The following is a 19,310-nucleotide window of genomic DNA, read 5'->3' as shown; positions in this document are numbered from 1 at the left end:
TTATTTTCTGTCTCAGCAGTTTATTATGATCACTTCCCTTAGGCTAGATTGACTAAAGTGCAGAAGTGCAGATGCTTCATCACACTCCCATTCATGACTCATTTTAAAGTTGGTGAATCACAAATTCAGGGAAACTTTAAGTTCAGTATGTCAAATCTGTAGAATAGGAATAATTCGAAAAAAAAGAAGGGGCACTTGAGTTGTTGATAGTGAAAGTAAGTCTGCCGACAGAAATAGCATTAGTTGTAGGTAAATGAATAACAATGCCTGTCCAGAAGGCGGCGGCAGCAGCACTAGATGTTTTATCAATATCATATTACATGCGGATGAAGTGTGGATGAGACATCGTTTCCCTCCGCCAAACTGAGGTAAACAAAACTGACTTTCGTGCTTAAAGACTTTCGAAATGCTATTTCATTAATGTGTGTATTGCCCTTCGGTGATTTCTATTTCTCTGTGTAGATGAAAAAGCGCTGGATTTCAAACTTTCAGTTTGCTACAATAAAAGATAACCTGAAAACAACGTGACCGCGCGCAAATTTGCAACCCGTAACAATAACGCTGTTTTATTTAAAAACGGAAGTAGATCGGAACTGAACGCGCGTGCTGCATCAGTTCATGAAATGAGTAGCCTATCTCTTTGTTCTTTTCCGTTTTTCGCGCGTCTTTTTGCTTCTCTAATGATGCGAGTGTCTGCAAGGTGTTTGTAATCGATATGCACTTGTAAATGAGGCAGTTTAGACTTTTCTGTTATTCCTGAGCAAACAAAGGCTCTACTAATTTAATAAAATGTGCGCCATCGTCGTTTATTGAATGTAAACAAAGATGACGCAGCTGTGACAGTGAAGCACTAAACTGGAAGTCCCCTAACTGTTACAGATAATGCAGAGGGAGATGCGCCATTCAGACTTATACACCAACAATAAAAGAAACATTGCAGAATTTTCGATTCGATAAATGTGTGTGTATTCAACACGTGCATTTAGCCTTAAAACCTATAAGCTATTTGTACTTCATAATCTGTAAGTGATAACAAAGAGTAGGCTAGCCTTGTGCGGTTGTTTGTCAATGGGAGGGACTCATGATGAAGATACACACACTTCCTTCAGCTCCACCAATGATGCTTCAGCTGCAGTCATAGGAGGTCATCTGTTGATCTGTTTTTTATATTGCTGCTTATTGCCACAACACCAAGTTTTCCATTACATGATATATGCTATATTTTATTTGTTTCTTCTTTCACTATATTATTGTATTGTATTTTATTATTAGTTATTCTATTTTTTTATGTCTATTAGTGCAATGCCTCAATTTTCCCTTATGGGGATCAGTAAAATATTTCTATCAAGTCCTTTAGTTCTGAATTTTTCAGCGTTTCATATAGGTAAAAATGGGGTAACCATATGGGGAATAAATGATTTATTTTTTAAATACATTTATGAACAGATCAGTGTTGGGTGTAGTGCGTTACAAGTTATGTAATCAGATTACTTTTTCAAGTAACCGAGTTACTTTTTCAAATAAGTAACACAAGTTACTTTGTTTTCCCATTTATTGACTGACAGCTCCTGTCCTGAGAGAAATCAGGAGTGTGTGCACTGTGCAGAGGTGTTGTGTGTGAACATGATTGTTGTAGTTCTAGACTAAATGTTAACATGCATTTACTCATCTCACTTACACAAAAACAGATTCAGCGTCCCTCAAAATGAATAAAAACGGGAATTTTTACTCATGGTGAGAACACAACTAGGGTACGTTTACACGACAACTATGTACTAAAAACGGAAAAGTTTTTCCTCCATATTTTTTGCATACAGATGACACCATTGTCAAAACAATCCCTGTTCAAATGCTGTATTATTCATGCCAGGCCAGTAGTTGGCGATGTGACTTTGTAAAGAAACATGTAATACGCATGCGCATGACGTCACTGTTTTCACAAATTCACGTTTTTGTGGTTTACACAGAGACGATAACGGTATTGCTTTCTAAAACTTCCACTTTCACGTTTTCAGAAGTTTGTGTTTGTACACGCCATTGTCGTGTAAATGAACGGCCAGAACGCATAAAAAGTTATCCATTTTTAGTTGAAAACTCCCTTAGTTACTTTTTAAGGGAGTAACAATATTGTAACTAATTACTTTTAAAAGTAACAGATATCATAACTGAGTTGTTTAAATAAAAAAAAAACGTAAATATTTATTTTGCTGATCCCATTTATTTGCATTTCTTACAGATGTTGATTAACCAGTTGGAAAAAGGATTTGAAATGATTTGCTGTAGTTAAAGTGTCGTGGTTGTTCATTTTTACATAATTATATACGTTTTGTTTTTTTTAAACAATTTCATTTCTGGTTTTGTTACAGCCTTAATCTTGGTTTTCAAAACCAGTGTAAAATCCAGGTTATCACACTTACCAAGCACAAGAGGCAATGGATGGACCAGTAGATGGCACCAAGTTCATTCAGAAACACAAGCCAGATCTCCTGCAGGCCCTGATGGGAGATGCAGACTTCCTGCTTCAGCTTTGCCATGCCCGTGGCATACTGTCCAATAATGAGTACAACAACATCAAAGACATTAACATACGTTCAAAGCAGGTACGGGACATCTTGGATTATGTGATTCACAAAGACAACAAGCATGCTCTGAGTTTCCTCAATTTGCTGAAAACGCAAGACATGCAAGAGACATTTCCTAAACTGCAATTCCTTCAAAAATCGCAAAACAACAAACGCAAGACACCAAATAACACAGGTATGATCTTATAAACCATCCATATCTACTATGAAGACATTAAGACTTATTGTAACGGGTCAAGTAGTTCAAAACAAAAGTTTTTATTTAGAATTTCAGCAGAAGTTAATTTGTAACTACACTTTTTTTTTTTATTACAAAAAAGTAAAAAACAAAACAAAGATTCACATTAAAGTAATAATAATTAAACAGAAAGACTGAAATAATAAATAGAGAGAAAAATCAAGGTTACTTTTTTAATTTTTACTGTATTATAGTAAAAAATACTGTCTTGCAATGATTTTTGACAATCACATTTAATTAAATAAATGCCTTCATAATGTATAAATACTCTATCTGCATACTATCTATTAGTAATTTGAAAATGATGTTGGTTTTTCAGAGACGACAGCCAAACGAAGGCATGAGGTGTCGGAAAACGATGTTCTACAGGAGCAGCTGTCTATAATCAGTGAGTCACATACACACTTCTGCTTTGCATCTTCTGTACAGCTTCACGTTCGCACGGCTGCATTACGTAACTTAGTTTTTTTCCTCAGAGCCCAGGATGGTGAGTGAGAAGGAGATGATGAAGGTGGCCGGCTGCATTGGGAACAGCTGGAGGCAGGTGGGCATAATGGCACTAGGTATGAACACCACCACTCTTCAGCAGATCGAGGAGGATAACAAACTGCACCAAGAGCGGGTTTTCGCCATGCTGCGCAAATGGAGCATCCGTGAGAGGGACCAAGCCACAGCAGCTCGTCTCTATTCCCTCCTAACCCAAGAGGACAACGGCGTAGACCCCCGAAATATCAACTTCCTGATGGAAAACGACTGAGTCCACAGAGAGGACTGCATTTATGTAGCACTTCGCATGCGTACACATGCAAGCACACCACTAGAGGGAGCTATAACTGCTATTCAGTTATATTGAAGAATGTTTACTTAAACCAACACAAAAATGAATTGTGAATTGTGTAGCAAAAACCATGAATAAGGTCAGCTAAAAGCTTGAAATAATATGGAAACGTTTAAACGCAACAAGCTAAAATGCGGGTATTTCAAATAGTTTTCAAAACCTTTTTTTTAGGTTATTTGAAAATATGCTTACATTTTTTTTAAATGTAATGCATAAATTATTTTTTTAAAGGGGCAGGACTGAATAAACCTAGATTTTTGAGTGTGTAAATTTTTTTTTTTTTTATGGCATTATTATTACTTATTTGATCAAGTTACATTCCTACCTTTTAAATTGCACTTCACTGTGTGTGTGTGTGCGCTTTCTGGAATATAATAATCTTTACCTAACAATATCAGTTGAGCCTGATTTGTACCGTAGCAATTCTACATTTCCTTTTTTTTTTTGTAAATGAATGTGAAAGCTTTTATCTAAGTCTTAAAACTTGAACCGATTCCATGAACAGATAAGGAAGACTCATGTTTATGATGGAAATGTACAAAGATTTATGTTCCAATAGAGGCAGCTATCTGGCAACATAACGGCGACCTTCGCTCTCTCGGCAAGTATCACGTTATTTCACCCTGATGCATTTTCACCCTGATGCATTTTCACCCTTGTTCACCCTTGTTTTGCATGCCAAGCAGGTGATAGGATTGGAGGCGGAGCTTTGTACAATTCCATTGCACAGGCCAGTCATTAAACAGCGTCTAGTCCTTGCAGACTTCATGGAATTTTTTTTTTATTTGATAGATTGCAACCTTATGTGGGAACATTCATTTCAAATTCTATCATGCTTTCATTAATTTGAATATTTCATGTTACTTTCTCATGTGATTGTAATTTTATATTGATAATTTTTTTTTTCTAAATCTCATTTCCATTTTGTAAATAATTGATCATGTTTCTGGTGTTGGGATATTTTCAAGTAAATATAAATAAAGAGAATGATTTAATCATTATGATGAAAGAGTTTGAGGTTATTTCTTTGTTGTTGTTTTATAGCCTGTTTTATTGTGTAATTAAGATATTTGCCAGATTTACGGTATTGTGTTTATTGTTTTACAGGCTATAAAATCTGGCTCCTGGAAAGTTTTTTTTTTTTTTTTTTGATTAATCTCTATCTCACCTGTCCCTCAGAATCTTTGTTTCTCATTTACCTCTTTAATTTCATATTGATTCAGCTTTGATCGTACAAGTTTTAGTTAACCCTTGGATCATGTAAGGTTTCTTTTGTACGGACAAAACATTAAAAACTAGATGGAATTGTAATAAACTTTATCATGGTTGATATCATTTTTTAAATTTAATTTCCATTTTCAAAATGAGTATGAGCTGATGACACCGATGTAAATTGTGCACACAAATATTCCATAGGAAACACTTTTTCTATAAGATAACAGATTTTTTTTGTTTGAACCCTGTGACATTCCATTCCTCTCTTGTGAGTGAGTGTGTGTGGGATCATTGTGCAATCTGACAAACATACGTGGAGGGATATATCTTTCTTTCATCAGCAAACTCAGTCTCATTTGAACTTAGAACAACACCCAGAGTTTGGAAGATGTTGAACGTTGTACCCCTGTTTTTCAGCATGGATTACCCAAATGAATGTGTGTGTCATTATATAACATGTAAAGCTGTTGTACTGGTCATTCTTATTGGTTGCTTGTGTGCGAGACAGTTTTAGCACAGTAAATATATCTGGCCCCCTTATCAACTAAGATGCAGGACCCTGCCAATAAAACCAACCAATGGTTTCGCAGAAGGTAAGAATACTGGAGATATTTGAAGAAATCAAACAGCCATGAATAATTATGTTACTAAAATAAATGCATGCAACTGATAGCCTATCATAATACCTGGGTAGCTATTTTTTCTTTTTAAGTTAAAGATTGATTTTTTTTGTTGACACCCATATCACTCTAATCCAATTATAGGATGTCACTTGAATGACGAATCGGGCGTGTGCATCACGTATATGACGGCATCAAACCACTGAGGGTCTCGAGGCATCCTAACGACACCAGATAGGTTACAGTACAATTTCATGTGCTAAGTGCAGAAAGGACACGATAGACCACAATGAGTTCATCTAAAGGTGAGAAGTTGGATTGTTCTGTTTTGGATGCATGCATGCATAAATTTAAAATTTCTTAGTTTTTCTGAATCGTGCGTTTCAAGCTGATGATGTAACACTGTCCGCGTGCAAAAGTTTCATTATAATTATAGAAGCAGGGGAAAAAGTTGCAGCTAAAGTTATATGGGTTATTATGGTGAGCAGTCGATGAATGATGCATTGTGTAGAAACTATTGCATAAGTTGCAGGAATTGCTACGTGTCGCCCCTCTCTTGCATCGACCACATTGGGATAACCAAGAACTTCATAAACTGGAAGAAATATTTTATTCCGCTAGTTTATTTCTTAACAAAGATGGGGGGGAAACAAAGTTGCATATTACAGTTAAATCTTTCTGTCTTTGAATCTTTTTACAGCTGTTGTGCTCTTTGGTGTCATATTTCCCAAAAGAAGAAAACAAGAAATGGGTCGTCGATGACGTTTTTCTCATAAAATATCGCGATTGCTAACAGTGGAATTAATGCTGCCTTCACGTGCTATCATAATAATCACGACTTCAGAAGTCGGAAGTAGGAAATTTTCGATAACACGTGAAGGCAGCATTTTAACGCTATTAACGCGATTTAACGCAAACCAATAGACATTTTATCACAGTGGAATTGATTACCGGAAGTGCTGGTCGAAGAATTGTATCGATTCTTCCGGTTATATTTTATTATGCAGAGTTGCGGCGCTGCTTGGCAACCGTAAATAGCCAGTAAAGGTTCATCTAAAGTGGGACTTCAGGTGAAGAAGGACAGACGCGTTTCATGTTCGATTGCCATTTAAACATAAAATACACGAATTATATATCATAATACAATAGGCTACAATGTAAAGAAATATAATCATCCAATTTTTTTGTGTCTTTTAAATTAAATAGATAATTAAATCCTGTTTTACTGTTTAAACAATGTCCAAACTGGAAGATGTTGATCTTTTTAGTAGAGACATTAACCTATTAAACTTTTTTTTAAAGCAATTTTTTCCCATAAAAAATTAGAGCATATGAAAAACAAGCACTTTTCTTCAATTAAAAGTAACAAGAACTTGAAATACTACAAAGACATTTTTAAAAAGCAAAATATATCTATAAAAAAATAACAAAATATAATACAAAATGATTCAAATTCGCTTTAAAGAAAAAACTTTTTTGTAACTTTTTATAGAAGAAAATTGCTTTACCAAAATGTTTTTTGTTTGCTTTAATTGTAAAATTGCTGTGCCACAAAAAATTTAAAAAACAATTTCGTACAAAATACATTATCACATAGAAATTACATGAAATATATGTATGTATAATATATTTAATTACTTTTAATAGGGTTAGCAAAACACCCATATATAATATATGATTAACGCATATATTGGTTTATTTTGTGATGGATGTACCTTTAAATGTGTTTCACAGAATATTTGAATGGCCATGCCAAACTGGAAGAATCAGACATGTCCGAGTCGGATGGGAAGCTGTTCCTTACTGAGGCTTTCGAAGTGATTATGGAAGAGATACTTAACAAAGGAACTGACTTGAAGGAGAAGGTTGTCTTTTAAGAGTTTATCATTTCATTTAACAACTTCTGGGTGTTCCCTATCTTATCTTGTTTCTTCTGAGATGTTAATAGTCTTAAAGAGATAGTTCACCCAAAAATTCCAAACCTGTATGAATTTCCTTCTTCTGCTGAACACAAATGAAGATATTTTGAAGAATATGGGTAACCAAACAGTTGATGGACCACATTTACTTCCATAGTATGAAAAAAAAAAATACTGGAAGTCCAGAATAAAGAAATTCATACAGGTTTGGAACAACTTGAGGGTGAGTAAATGATGACAGAATTGTCATTTTTGGGTGAACTATCCCTTTAAGAACTGCGTGCCTTTGCATTCACAGGTGTGTGAGTGGAAAGATCCAGATCAACTGAGAGCTCTTCTGGACCTCGAACTCAGAGAAAATGGAGAATCCCACAAGCAGTTAATGCAGAGGGTCCGAGATGTGGCGAGATACAGCGTTAAAACCTGTAGGTTGCATATGTTGGGATCGCATTCCCCTATTTATTCATATTAGCTGTCGTCCTGCATGGGTTTTTCAGTGGTTTATTCTGAAATGTTTACATTTGTTCCTCCCAAATCTTGAATATGTGGTTATAGCCTTTCTCCTTCACAGGTCATCCTCTGTTCTTCAATCAGCTGTTTGCTGGGGTGGACTACCATGCATTGACAGGACGGCTCCTCACTGAAACCCTCAACACCAGCCAGTACGTGTTCATGTTAATATGTTACAGTGAAAGTGCCATCGTAGGTTCTCAGGAGAGAGTTGTAAATGAGTCTATATGGTGTTTTATTAACCGAGGAGCGCATCAGTGTTAAACTTACAGTAAACTGTTACACTGTTGCTGAAGTGTTCCGTTAAACCCTGTTGTAATAAGTAACTTATCAGAGCACTTGAAGTTATCAGATGACACAATTTGACAACAGCATGGAGCCACATAATCATATAGCCTGATCTAAAAAGTGTATTGATTAGAGATTGATAAAATTAGGGTCTGGAATTTTGAGATAATGCAAACAGTATTGTTATCATTATCTAATACTATATATCAGTGCTGTCAAATCGATTAATCGCATCTAGAAGCTTGTGTTTATATAATATATGTGTGTATAGTGCTTCTTTTATATATATATATATATATATATATATATATATATATATATATATATATATATATATATATATATATATATATACAGTACCAGTCAAAAGTTTGGAAACATTACTATTTTTAATGTTTTTGAAAGAAGTCCAGGGTTTCCCATACATTCATTAATTTGTGGCGGCCCGCCACATATCAACGCTGACCGCCACGGATTGATTCAGATTTTTTAACTATTTAATATGGGTAAAATTGTATTTTATTCGCGCTGCTTGCCCCCCCTCTCTCTCACAAACTGACAATGGAGGCACGACTAGCCCCTCCTTCTCTTACCGCACGATCTGAATCAAAACATGAGCATGTAGAGGGCGGATTGTTGCCGGTGCTTAATGCTCATTCCCCCAGTGAAGATTCCAGAATCAATCCGGAGTTGAATGGTTAGTATAATGAACACTGTTGCTCAACATAACTCTGAGAAGTTGTCTAGATGTTAAGCGCGGTCGCGTTTCATTACAGATTCGCGCAAAACTTTTGCAGCGCGGTCGCGTTTCATTACAGATTCGCGCAAAACTTTTGCGTTTTTTTTTTTCTAAATATAAATTAACGTTACAACTATTGCGAAATGACGGCGTTTCCATTAACCGATGTTATGCGACTAAAACGTAATTTGTTCCTCTCGCGATCAGTCATTCCAAAAATCATTGCAACGGACGTTGGTAGGTTCATATCACAGCCACCAGACTAGACATTATATTATTATTATCTCCAGGTTCAGGTTGGTGTGTGTTGGTTTTTGTCCACCTCAATCTCCAGGTGTGCGTGTGTCTGAGTCTGTGTGTGTCCACCTCCAGGTCCAGTTTGGTGTGTGTGTGAGCCTGTGTGTGTCTGAGTCTGTGTTTGGGTCTGAGTGTGTGTGAGTGTGTGTCTGTGTTTGAATCTGTGTGTGTGAGTCTTTTTGAATGTGTGAGTGTGTGTGAGCCTGTGTTTGAGTGTGTCAGTAAGTTTGTGAGTTGTGTGTGTGTGTGTGTGTGTGTGTGTGTGTGTGTGTGTGTGTGTGTGTCCAGTTCCAGGTTTGTGTGTGAGCAAAATTTGCAACAAAAAGTCTGTGGAGCAGTCATAGCATAGAAATGTAGCAATGGCAAAGTCTTTATATCTGACACTAAGTGTTGGCAATGGGAATGTGTACTTGTCAATAAAAATATATGATATATATATATATATAAACATTATATAATTATATTATAATGTTATATATATATATATATATATATATATATATATATATATATATATGATATATTTAGCTTAACCAGCCCCCCCCCCCCCCCCCGTCCCCGGTCCCCGGTCCCCAGTCCCCAAACACCACACCACCGCAAATAGAATCTAATTCTGTGGGAAACACTGAAGTCTCTTATGCTCATCAAGCCTGCAGTTAAAAAAACAAAAAACAAAACAAAAACCAGTAATATTATGAAATATTATTACAATTTAAAATAATGGTTCTCTTTTTAATATATTTTAAAATGTAATTTATTTTTGTGATGCAAAGCTGAATTTTCATCAGCAAGTACTCCAGTCTTTGGTGTCTTATGATCCTTCAGAAATTATTCTAATATGATGATTTGATACTCAGTTATTATCAATGATGGAAACAGTTGTGCTGTTTAATATATTTTTTTGGAATACTTTTTTCAGGATTCATTGATGAGTAAAACGTTAACAGCATTTATTCATAAAAACAGCATTTATTCAAAATAAAAACATTTCTAACAATATAAATCATTACCATCACCTTTTATCAATTTAACGCATCCTTGTTGAATTAAAGTACTAATTTCTTTAAAAAAAAAATTGTTATTGTTCCCAAACTTTTGAACGGTAGTGTATATTGTTACAAAAGATTTCTATTCTAAATAAATACAGTACTTTTTAACTTTTTATTCATCAAATAACCCTGAAAAAAGTATCTCAGGTTATAAAAAAAATATTAAGCAGCACAACTGTTTCCAACATTGATCATAAATCAGCATATTAGAATGATTTCTGAAGGATCATAAGACACCAAAGACTGGAGTACTTGCTGATGAAAATTCAGCTTTGCATCACAAAAATAAACTTTTGACTGGTACTGTATATATATATGCATATTTTGCAATAAACTTAAAAAATATTGTTTTATATATATATATATATAATCAGAATTTTTAATTAGTATTATATTTTATCTGAGTAGTGTGTATATATATATATATATATATATATAATCAGAATTTTTAATGAGTAGTATTATATTTTATATGAGTAGTGTGTGTATATATATATATATATATTAGTTTGTGTGTGTGTGTGTGTGTGTGTGTCTGTATATAAATAAATATATACCCACACACACACACACACATATATAATAGAACATATATGTATACGGTATATATATATATACATATATATATATATACATATATATATATATATATATATATATATATATATATATTATATTATATTTTTATTTTTTTTATACTCTGCTAAATGCAATGGTGATGGACAAAATTCTATGTCAATGCTTTTGCATTCTCTCGCAAATGTTTTGCATTCCCCGAGAAACTTTGTGTTTGCTCGCAAAAGTTTTGTGTTCTTTGCGAGCGGACACAAACATTTTACAAGGGAATGCAAAGTTTCTTAGGGGGACACGAAACTTTAGAGTGGTGCGGGGATGATGTAAATTTGTAGACCAATCGGCAGTTAGCATCACACTGGTTCCCTCAACAAAAAACCCAAAGTTTTTTTTAATAGGGTTTTGGATTATCGCAAAAAATAAGATCTGTAATCAACAAATGTATATGATGCTTACAGATCTTTTTCAGCAATAACCAACAGCAGCAGATCTTTTCAAATTCTTAATAAATACTATAATAGTATATTAATGATACTAATACAAAAGCATGTGCATATCATGCCTGACCAATACGCAGCGTACTCAGTGTGAAGTTGTTACAGATACACCTATGAAGTGGCTCCGGTGTTCGTCCTGATGGAGGAGGAAGTGCTCTGTAAGCTGCGCTCTCTGATTGGCTGGTCAGAAGGAGATGGGATATTTTGTCCCGGAGGTTCCATTTCCAACATGTGTGCCATGAACGTCGCACGATACTGGGCCTTCCCTCAAGTGAAGACAAAAGGCTTGTGGGCCACACCACGGATGGCTGTGTTTACATCACAACAGGTACAAAGATAAGAATTACTTATTCTAATCTAATCTTAGATTTAATAGTAAAGCAGTATTGTGTGATATTTTTTCTTCTTCTTTTTTTGTTCAGAGTCATTACTCAATGAAAAAAGCAGCTGCTTTTCTTGGTATCGGAACTGATAATATTTTCATTGTACAAGCGGACGAGAGGTACAGGATCTTATCTCTGACATATTTTGGAAAACCAGCGGTTCACTTTAAATTGTTAAAAAAAAGTTTCTTTGTTCCACCACAGCGGCAGCATGATACCAGAGGACCTGGAGGCTAAAATCGTGCAGGCGAAATCACAAGTAAATATTTAAATGATATGGTAAATTAATACATTTAATATACAGAACCATTTAAAAGTTTGGGATCAGTAAGCTGCTTTTATATGATTTAAAAAAATCCAGTAAAAATAGTAATATTTTGAAATATTATTACAATTTAAAATAAACATTTCTATTTTAATATATTTTAAAATATAATGTATTCCTGTGATGCAAAGCTCAATTTTCAGCATCATTACTCCAGTCTTCAGTGTCACATGATCCTTCAAAAATCATTTTTATATAATATTATTGTTGTAAACTTTTTCTTCGTCGAAGCAGAGACCAGGAGATGATGGGATATCTTTCAAGCAGAAGTTACTCTTTATTGAGAACTCGCTGTGCGTCGCTGTAGTCATCCAAGTCTAACTAAGGCTCAGCACAGTAGAGTTTATACCTTTCAATGGGGAGGGATTACATAGAGGCGGAGACAATCTGAACAAAGCATGCAAATGCAGTACAGGAGTCAGCCCTTTACCGGAAGTTCCCCAGCCCTGATCTCATCTGCATAACAGTGTCATTCAAGTGCATGGGCCCTATCTCGCACCCAGCGCAATTGACTTTGTACACCGATACATGTATCATTCCTATTTTGCACCCGCGCAAAGCGGACTTTTCCCTCCACAGACGCACGTCGGTAAACTAGGAAATGCATTTGCGCTCCCAGGGGCGGTTCAGCGCAAAGAGGAGGCGTATTCCGGCGCAAACGTTCCCTGGTGCTATTTTGCAGGTTTAGAAAACAATTCCGCCACTGACTAGGAAAAACCTAGTCTAAAGTCAGTGGCGCGTTGCGCATGTTATTCATATGCTATTTTAAGGGTGCACAACGCGCATGCACTTTGCTTATCTCATCTACACACAGACGCAGCAGTTTTCATTTTTAGAAAACCATACATTATTGCAAGGAAAAATATTAACACACGAGGGAAATCATTGTGGTGTCCATGAAGATGTGAAAAAATAGGCATAAATCTAGCTTACACATTTACCCAAATTATTATACGCCTGTTTAACCGAAGCTAATTTGGGTGGGTTTCTCCCATCCCCAATATCACTTCTCTGTGTTTTACGGCCCTGACAAGAACGTCGGTCTCCTCGGCTGTGAACCGCTCCTGGCGCGCGCCTGGCAAATCCGCCGTTACAATAGCAATCCGCCATGGAAAAAGCGCGTCTGCTCTTAAAGGGAATGTGAGATGTCACTCTGATTGGTTTATTTCACGTTACGCCCAAACCACACCTATGAGTAATGAAGCTACTTCAGACCAACCCATTTTAGATTTGCGTCGGGCGCAAGAGTCATTTATCCCGCCGGTATAATAACAACAACGCCCAAGACCCGCCCACAAAGTTACTTGCGTTTCGCGCTTGATACTTGCGTTTCAGATCGTTAAAATAGGGCCCTATATATGCTTATCCAATCAGCCTGACAGTATCGCCCATACCTTCACATTATCATAGAGACAAAGCCTTGAGCTTAACTTGGGACACTGGCCAATGGTCAGGAGGTGCATAAAGACGAAAGGTTGATGTCAGACACCTGGGTTGCTACTTAATCTTCTTTGAATCTCATCATCTATACCTCAAAATGTTAAACACAATGTACAAAACTACCATTGTAAACAAACCTAGATTTAACATTTTATTGTAGTCCAACATTATCAATGTTGAAAATAACAGTATTCATTTTTTACTGACCCCAAACGGTAGGGTATATATAATATTAAAATGAATTATTATGGTTAACTGAAACATTGTGTATAATTGAGAACATAGTTCACTATAAAAATGAAAACTCTGTAATGATCTATTATCTCATTCCGAACACGTATGACTTTCTACCTTCCGTGAAATTTAAGAAGGAAGTGTTTTGCTGAACGTCCAAGCTGTTCTTTTGCTTGAAGTGAAAGCAGACAGTGACCATAAAGTCTTCTGAAGACATTTGATAGCTTTTTTGAGGAAGATCCCAAAACACACGTCTGCTTTCTTGATAAATGACAAAGAGCGGCGTGAACTTTACGCGAAACATCTCCTTTTAAGTTCTGTGAAAGAAAAAAAAGTCATACAGGCTTGGAACGACTTGAGAGTGAATACATGCAGACAAAATTTCTTTTTAAATTTTTGCATGAACTATCACTTTAAATATCCAAGAGTCAAAGGTTAATGGTGTTTGGCCAATGTGTCTCCTTCAGGATGCTGTCCCATTTTTTGTTAATGCCACAGCGGGTACCACAGTGCAGGGCGCCTTTGATCCTTTGAATCACATTGCTGACATAAGTGAAAGAAACGGCATGTGGATGCACGTTGACGTAAGTGAAGCACAGTTACCTTATGCAACATCATTGCGCAACACGTCTATATGCTTGTGGCCCCCACTTTAAAAGTTCCAGTTGTTTGCACTTATAATATTCGCATAGCATTTTTCCCTTTCCTAACTGGTACAATCTGGATCTCTCTCCTTTTACAGGCCGCTTGGGGAGGAAGTGTGTTGTTTTCCAAAAAACACAGACATCTGGTTGCAGGACTAGAAAGGTTTGAGCTCTGCACATTCTGAGCCCTGGATAAAATGTGCTTTGAATAGAGAAATTGCCTGACTGAATAATTTAATATTTCTCTTTTTTTAACACTCAGAGCAAATTCCGTGACTTGGAACCCTCACAAAATGCTTCTAGCGGGCCTGCAGTGCTCTGCCATTTTGTTCAGAGATACCACGGTATGAAAGCTTGTGGAATGTAGCAATCCATCTCTCATGCAAGTCAATTCATGCAATGTTTTTGCTTATTAGTCAAAAATGAAAGTAGTACATTTACTTGCCCGCAAATGCATATTTAAAAGTTCAGTGCCCTCATTTTATCCAATGTGTCTCAATCTGTAGGATTTGCTAATGCACTGTCATAGTGCAAAAGCAACCTACTTGTTCCAGCAAGACAAGTTCTACGATACAAGTTTGGACACAGGAGACAAATCCATCCAGTGTGGGCGTAAGGTGGATTGTTTGAAGCTCTGGTTGATGTGGAAGGCAATAGGAACGCACGGTCTGTCAGAGCGAGTGGATAAGGCCTTTGCCCTCGCGAGGTATTTGATGCATTGGTTGGATGTTGTTGTTGAATAATACATCATCAATCTTTTTTTAATGTTGCATATTGTGGAACACTATTGACTTATATTATTAAATGCATTGCACAAGAAGACTCACAAAAATGCTCACAGAAGCTGCACTTATTTGAATCAAAAATACAGTACAAACCGTTATATTTAGAAATAAAATAATATTTAGAATTATTTTATATTCTAAAATGTAATTTATTCCTGTGATCAAAGCTGAATTTTCAGCATCATTCCTCCAGTCTTCAATGTCACATGATCCTTCAGAAATCCTTCTGATTTGCTGCACAAGAAACATTTATTATTATTATCGATGTAGAAAACAGTTGTGCTGCTTCGTATTTTTCTGGAAAACATTTTTTCATTTCTGTTTTGTTGTTGTTGATCAATATAAGTTCAAAAGAAAAGCATTTATTTGAATTAGAAACTTTTGAATAAAATAAAAGCATATTTAAAAAATATATATTTAGAATAAAACTGTCAAATTATTTAATATATTATTTATATCTGCACCAGGTATTTAGCTGAAGAAATCGAGAAAAGGGATAATTTCCAGCTGGTCTGTAAGGTACAGTGTTGCACTGCATACAAACCTAAAACAGTATTCTTATGTTTATGTAAATACAATTCATGTTTATATACACTCACCTAAAGGATTATTAGGAACACCATACTAATACTGTGTTTGACCCCCTTTCGCCTTCAGAACTGCCTTAATTCTATGTGGCATTGATTCAACAAGGTGCTGAAAGCATTCTTTAGAAATGTTGGCCCATATTGATAGGATAGCATCTTGCAGTTGATGGAGATTTGTGGGATGCACATCCAGGACACGAAGCTTCAGTTCCACCACATCCCAAAGATGCTCTATTGGGTTGAGATCTGGTGACTGTGGGGGCCATTTTAGTACAGTGAACTCATTGTCATGTTCAAGAAACCAATTTGAAATGATTCGAGCTTTGTGACATGGTGCATTATCCTGCTGGAAGTAGCCATCAGAGGATGGGTACATGGTGGTCATAAAGGGATGGACATGGTCAGAAACAATGCTCAGGTAGGCCGTGGCATTTAAACGATGCCCAATTGGCACTAAGGGGCCTAAAGTGTGCCAAGAAAACATCCCCCACACCATTACACCACCACCAGCAGCCTGCACAGTGGTAACAAGGCATGATGGATCCATGTTCTCAATCTGTTTACGCCAAATTCTGACTCTACCATCTGAATGTCTCAACAGAAATCGAGACTCATCAGACCAGGCAACATTTTTCTAGTCTTCAACTGTCCAATTTTGGTGAGCTCGTGCAAATTGTAGCCTCTTTTTCCTATTTGTGGTGGAGATGAGTGGTACCCGGTGGGGTCTTCTGCTGTTGTAGCCCATCCGCCTCAAGGTTGTGCGTGTTGTGGCTTCACAAATGCTTTGCTGCATACCTCGGTTGTAACGAGTGGTTATTTCAGTCAAAGTTGCTCTTCTATCAGCTTGAATCAGTCGGCCCATTCTCCTCTGACCTCTAGCATCAACAAGGCATTTTCGCCCACAGAACTGCCGCATACTGGATGTTTTTCCATTTTCACACCATTCTTTGTAAACCCTAGAAATGGTTGTGCGTGAAAATCCCAGTAACTGAGCAGATTGTGAAATACTCAGACCAGCCCGTTTGGCACCAACAACCATGCCACGCTCAAAATTGCTTAAATCACCTTTCTTTCCCATTCTGACATTCAGTTTGGAGTTCAGGAGATTGTCTTAACCAGGACCACACCCCTAAATGCATTGAAGCAACTGCCATGGGATTGGTTGATTAGATAATTGCATTAATGAGAAATTGAACAGGTGTTCCTAATAATCCTTTAGGTGAGTGTATTTCTCTATGGTGTGTTTTTTCCAATAGGGGCATTTTGTGAACGTTTGCTTTTGGTTCATTCCACCCAGTCTGAGAGGGAAGGAGAACAGTGTGGATTACCAGGAAAGGCTATCAAAGGTCAGCTTCGCTTAATTGTCAGTGTAGCAGAGAATTGGATTATTACACATTGAATTATTGCGTGTCGTTTTAAATGTACACCATCAGGTGGCGCCAGTCATCAAAGAGAGAATGGTGAAGCGTGGAACAATGATGGTGGGATACCAGCCCATGGACGAACATGTCAACTTCTTCCGTATGGTTGTTGTTTCACCTCAGCTGACCACCAAGGACATGGATTTCTTCCTCGACGAGATGGAGAAACTAGGGAAGGACCTGTAATTAGTTTGAATATGAATGGTCTACCATTATCCCCTCTCATCCTGTCACTTTTAAATTTGCGAGGTTGCTAAAACTCATTTTGACTTATAAATAGTGCTTAATACTGACTTCATTGACAAAGCATGCAAAAATGTTGGCATCTACAGAAGTCATAAAGTGAATGAATCTCGTAGATTCTGGCCCACATACACTACACTAAGTTTGGATTAAAAGTTATAATTAATAATTCATTTTTTAAATGTGTTTTAAAGAAAATCATTATGCTCACCATGGCTCCATTTATTTGATCAAAATGCAGTAAAAACTAATATTGTGAAATAGTATTACAATTTAAAATGATAATTTTTATGTATTTTACTTTAAAATAGAAGTTATTCCTGTGATTTAAGCTGAATTTTCAGCATTATTACTCCAGTCTTCAGTGTCACATGATCCTTCAGAAATCATTCAAACATGCTGATTTGCTGCTCAAGAAACTTTTTTTTTTAATTTCTTTTATTAATTATGTTATATTAACAGTTTTTACTGCTTAATATTTTTGTGAAACGTTAGATACACTTCCATAAAAAAATAAAAAAACTATTCAGCAAGGACGCATTTAATTAATCAAAATTGACAGTAAAGAAAATTATAATGTTACAAATATTTCTATTTTAAATAAATGCTGTTCTTTTGAACTTTCTATTCACTAAAGCAGTTTTCAAAAAACAGTTTTCAACGTTGATAATAATAAATGTTTCTTGAGCAGCAAATCATCATATTAGAATGATTTCTGAGGATCATGTGACACTGAAGACTGGAGTAATGATGCTGAAAATTCAGCTTTGAATCCCATTTTTAAATGGTTATTTTAATTTGTAATAATATTTAACAATATTTCTGTTTTTACTGTATTTCGGACAAATAAATGCAGCCTTGCCGGTTTCACAAAGATATACTTTGACTATGGCTTAGATATAGTAGATAGTCAGACTTAAGATAGACATCAAAATCAGACCGTTGCACAAAGCACTATGAGTCTATGAGACTATACTAGTCTATGAGCAAATTTTAGACTTGTCTAACACTATGGACCGGTCTAAAATAGCTTTGTAAAACTGGCCCTTGGTGAGCATAAGAGACTTATTTCAAAAACATGAACACATATGAATTATTCCAAACTTTTGACTGGTAGTGTAAGTATTTCATTTGGCACACCTGTCTCCACTAATGAGCTGACTATATAGATCAGGTGTGTTAAATAAGGACGACATCCAAAATGTGCAGTACAGGGGCCTCCAGGACCAAGTTTGAGAACCACTACTGAAGCTGTCTGTAAACCTGAATGGGCAAAAATGATTTACTGGCAGAAAGCATTTCTGATTGGCTAAAGCTTGGGCCGGTCCCTTTTCAGAGCCCGGTCCCCTTTTCAGAGCCTAGGGCTGTCACAGAGAAAGGTGTGATTTGTTAGGACACTCATTTCAGTGAAATCTGTCAGATAATAGGGTGATTTTTGTGTGTTCTGTTCCAAAAAGTAGCTTTACATTAATGTATGCAAAAGATTTGTATTTTAGTGAATTTATTTGATTTGTTTTGCTGTCCATAATTCAACAAGGATATTTAAACAATCAGATGATTATATAGTGACTAATGAGAATTTGTGATAATTTATGACTGTCATTTTGTTCAACACAATACATGGGTATATATGTCATATGTAGGTCAATATGTGATAGGCTGAATATTTTCCTTGAAGTTGAAAGCTTTATTTTGTGTTTTATTTTGCTTTGCGATTTGTACATGAAAACACCAATATTTGTCACAAGAACGTTTGCGTTATAAAGATGATAAAATATGGTTTCCCGTTTTTAAAGTCTAATTTCGCAAGCAGCTCAACATTTTACACATTAATAAAATACATTTCTTCATAACACTCGTCGACTTTATTTACACCGGAAGCG

The 19,310-nt window shown here is 36.0% G+C and overlaps 2 protein-coding genes across 2 annotated transcripts; both read left to right on the top strand.

Annotated features, from left to right (window-relative positions):
* The first annotated feature begins 286 nt into the window (after positions 1-286).
* On the top strand, positions 287-4,985 carry LOC308703567 (uncharacterized protein). Its single transcript, XM_081387204.1, has 4 exons — positions 287-368; positions 2,367-2,757; positions 3,140-3,208; positions 3,297-4,985. The coding sequence occupies exons 2-4, from the start codon at positions 2,433-2,435 to the stop codon at positions 3,575-3,577; spliced, it is 675 nt and encodes a 224-aa protein (XP_081243330.1). The 5' UTR covers positions 287-368; positions 2,367-2,432; the 3' UTR covers positions 3,578-4,985.
* Positions 4,986-5,665: 680 nt separating this feature from the next.
* csad (cysteine sulfinic acid decarboxylase) lies at positions 5,666-19,279 on the top strand. Its single transcript, XM_081387178.1, has 14 exons — positions 5,666-5,798; positions 7,228-7,358; positions 7,711-7,837; positions 7,984-8,074; positions 11,471-11,693; positions 11,788-11,867; positions 11,953-12,007; positions 14,215-14,331; positions 14,490-14,554; positions 14,654-14,735; positions 14,898-15,097; positions 15,644-15,695; positions 17,020-17,109; positions 17,197-19,279. Exons 1-14 carry the CDS (start codon positions 5,783-5,785, stop codon positions 17,368-17,370), a joined length of 1,503 nt encoding a protein of 500 aa, XP_081243304.1. The 5' UTR covers positions 5,666-5,782; the 3' UTR covers positions 17,371-19,279.
* Positions 19,280-19,310: the final 31 nt, after the last annotated feature.

This window comes from Scardinius erythrophthalmus (assembly GCF_964197995.2).
Source record: "Scardinius erythrophthalmus genome assembly, chromosome: 15".
Lineage (NCBI taxonomy): Eukaryota > Metazoa > Chordata > Actinopteri > Cypriniformes > Leuciscidae > Scardinius > Scardinius erythrophthalmus.
This window is presented reverse-complemented; position numbering and strand designations above follow the sequence as displayed.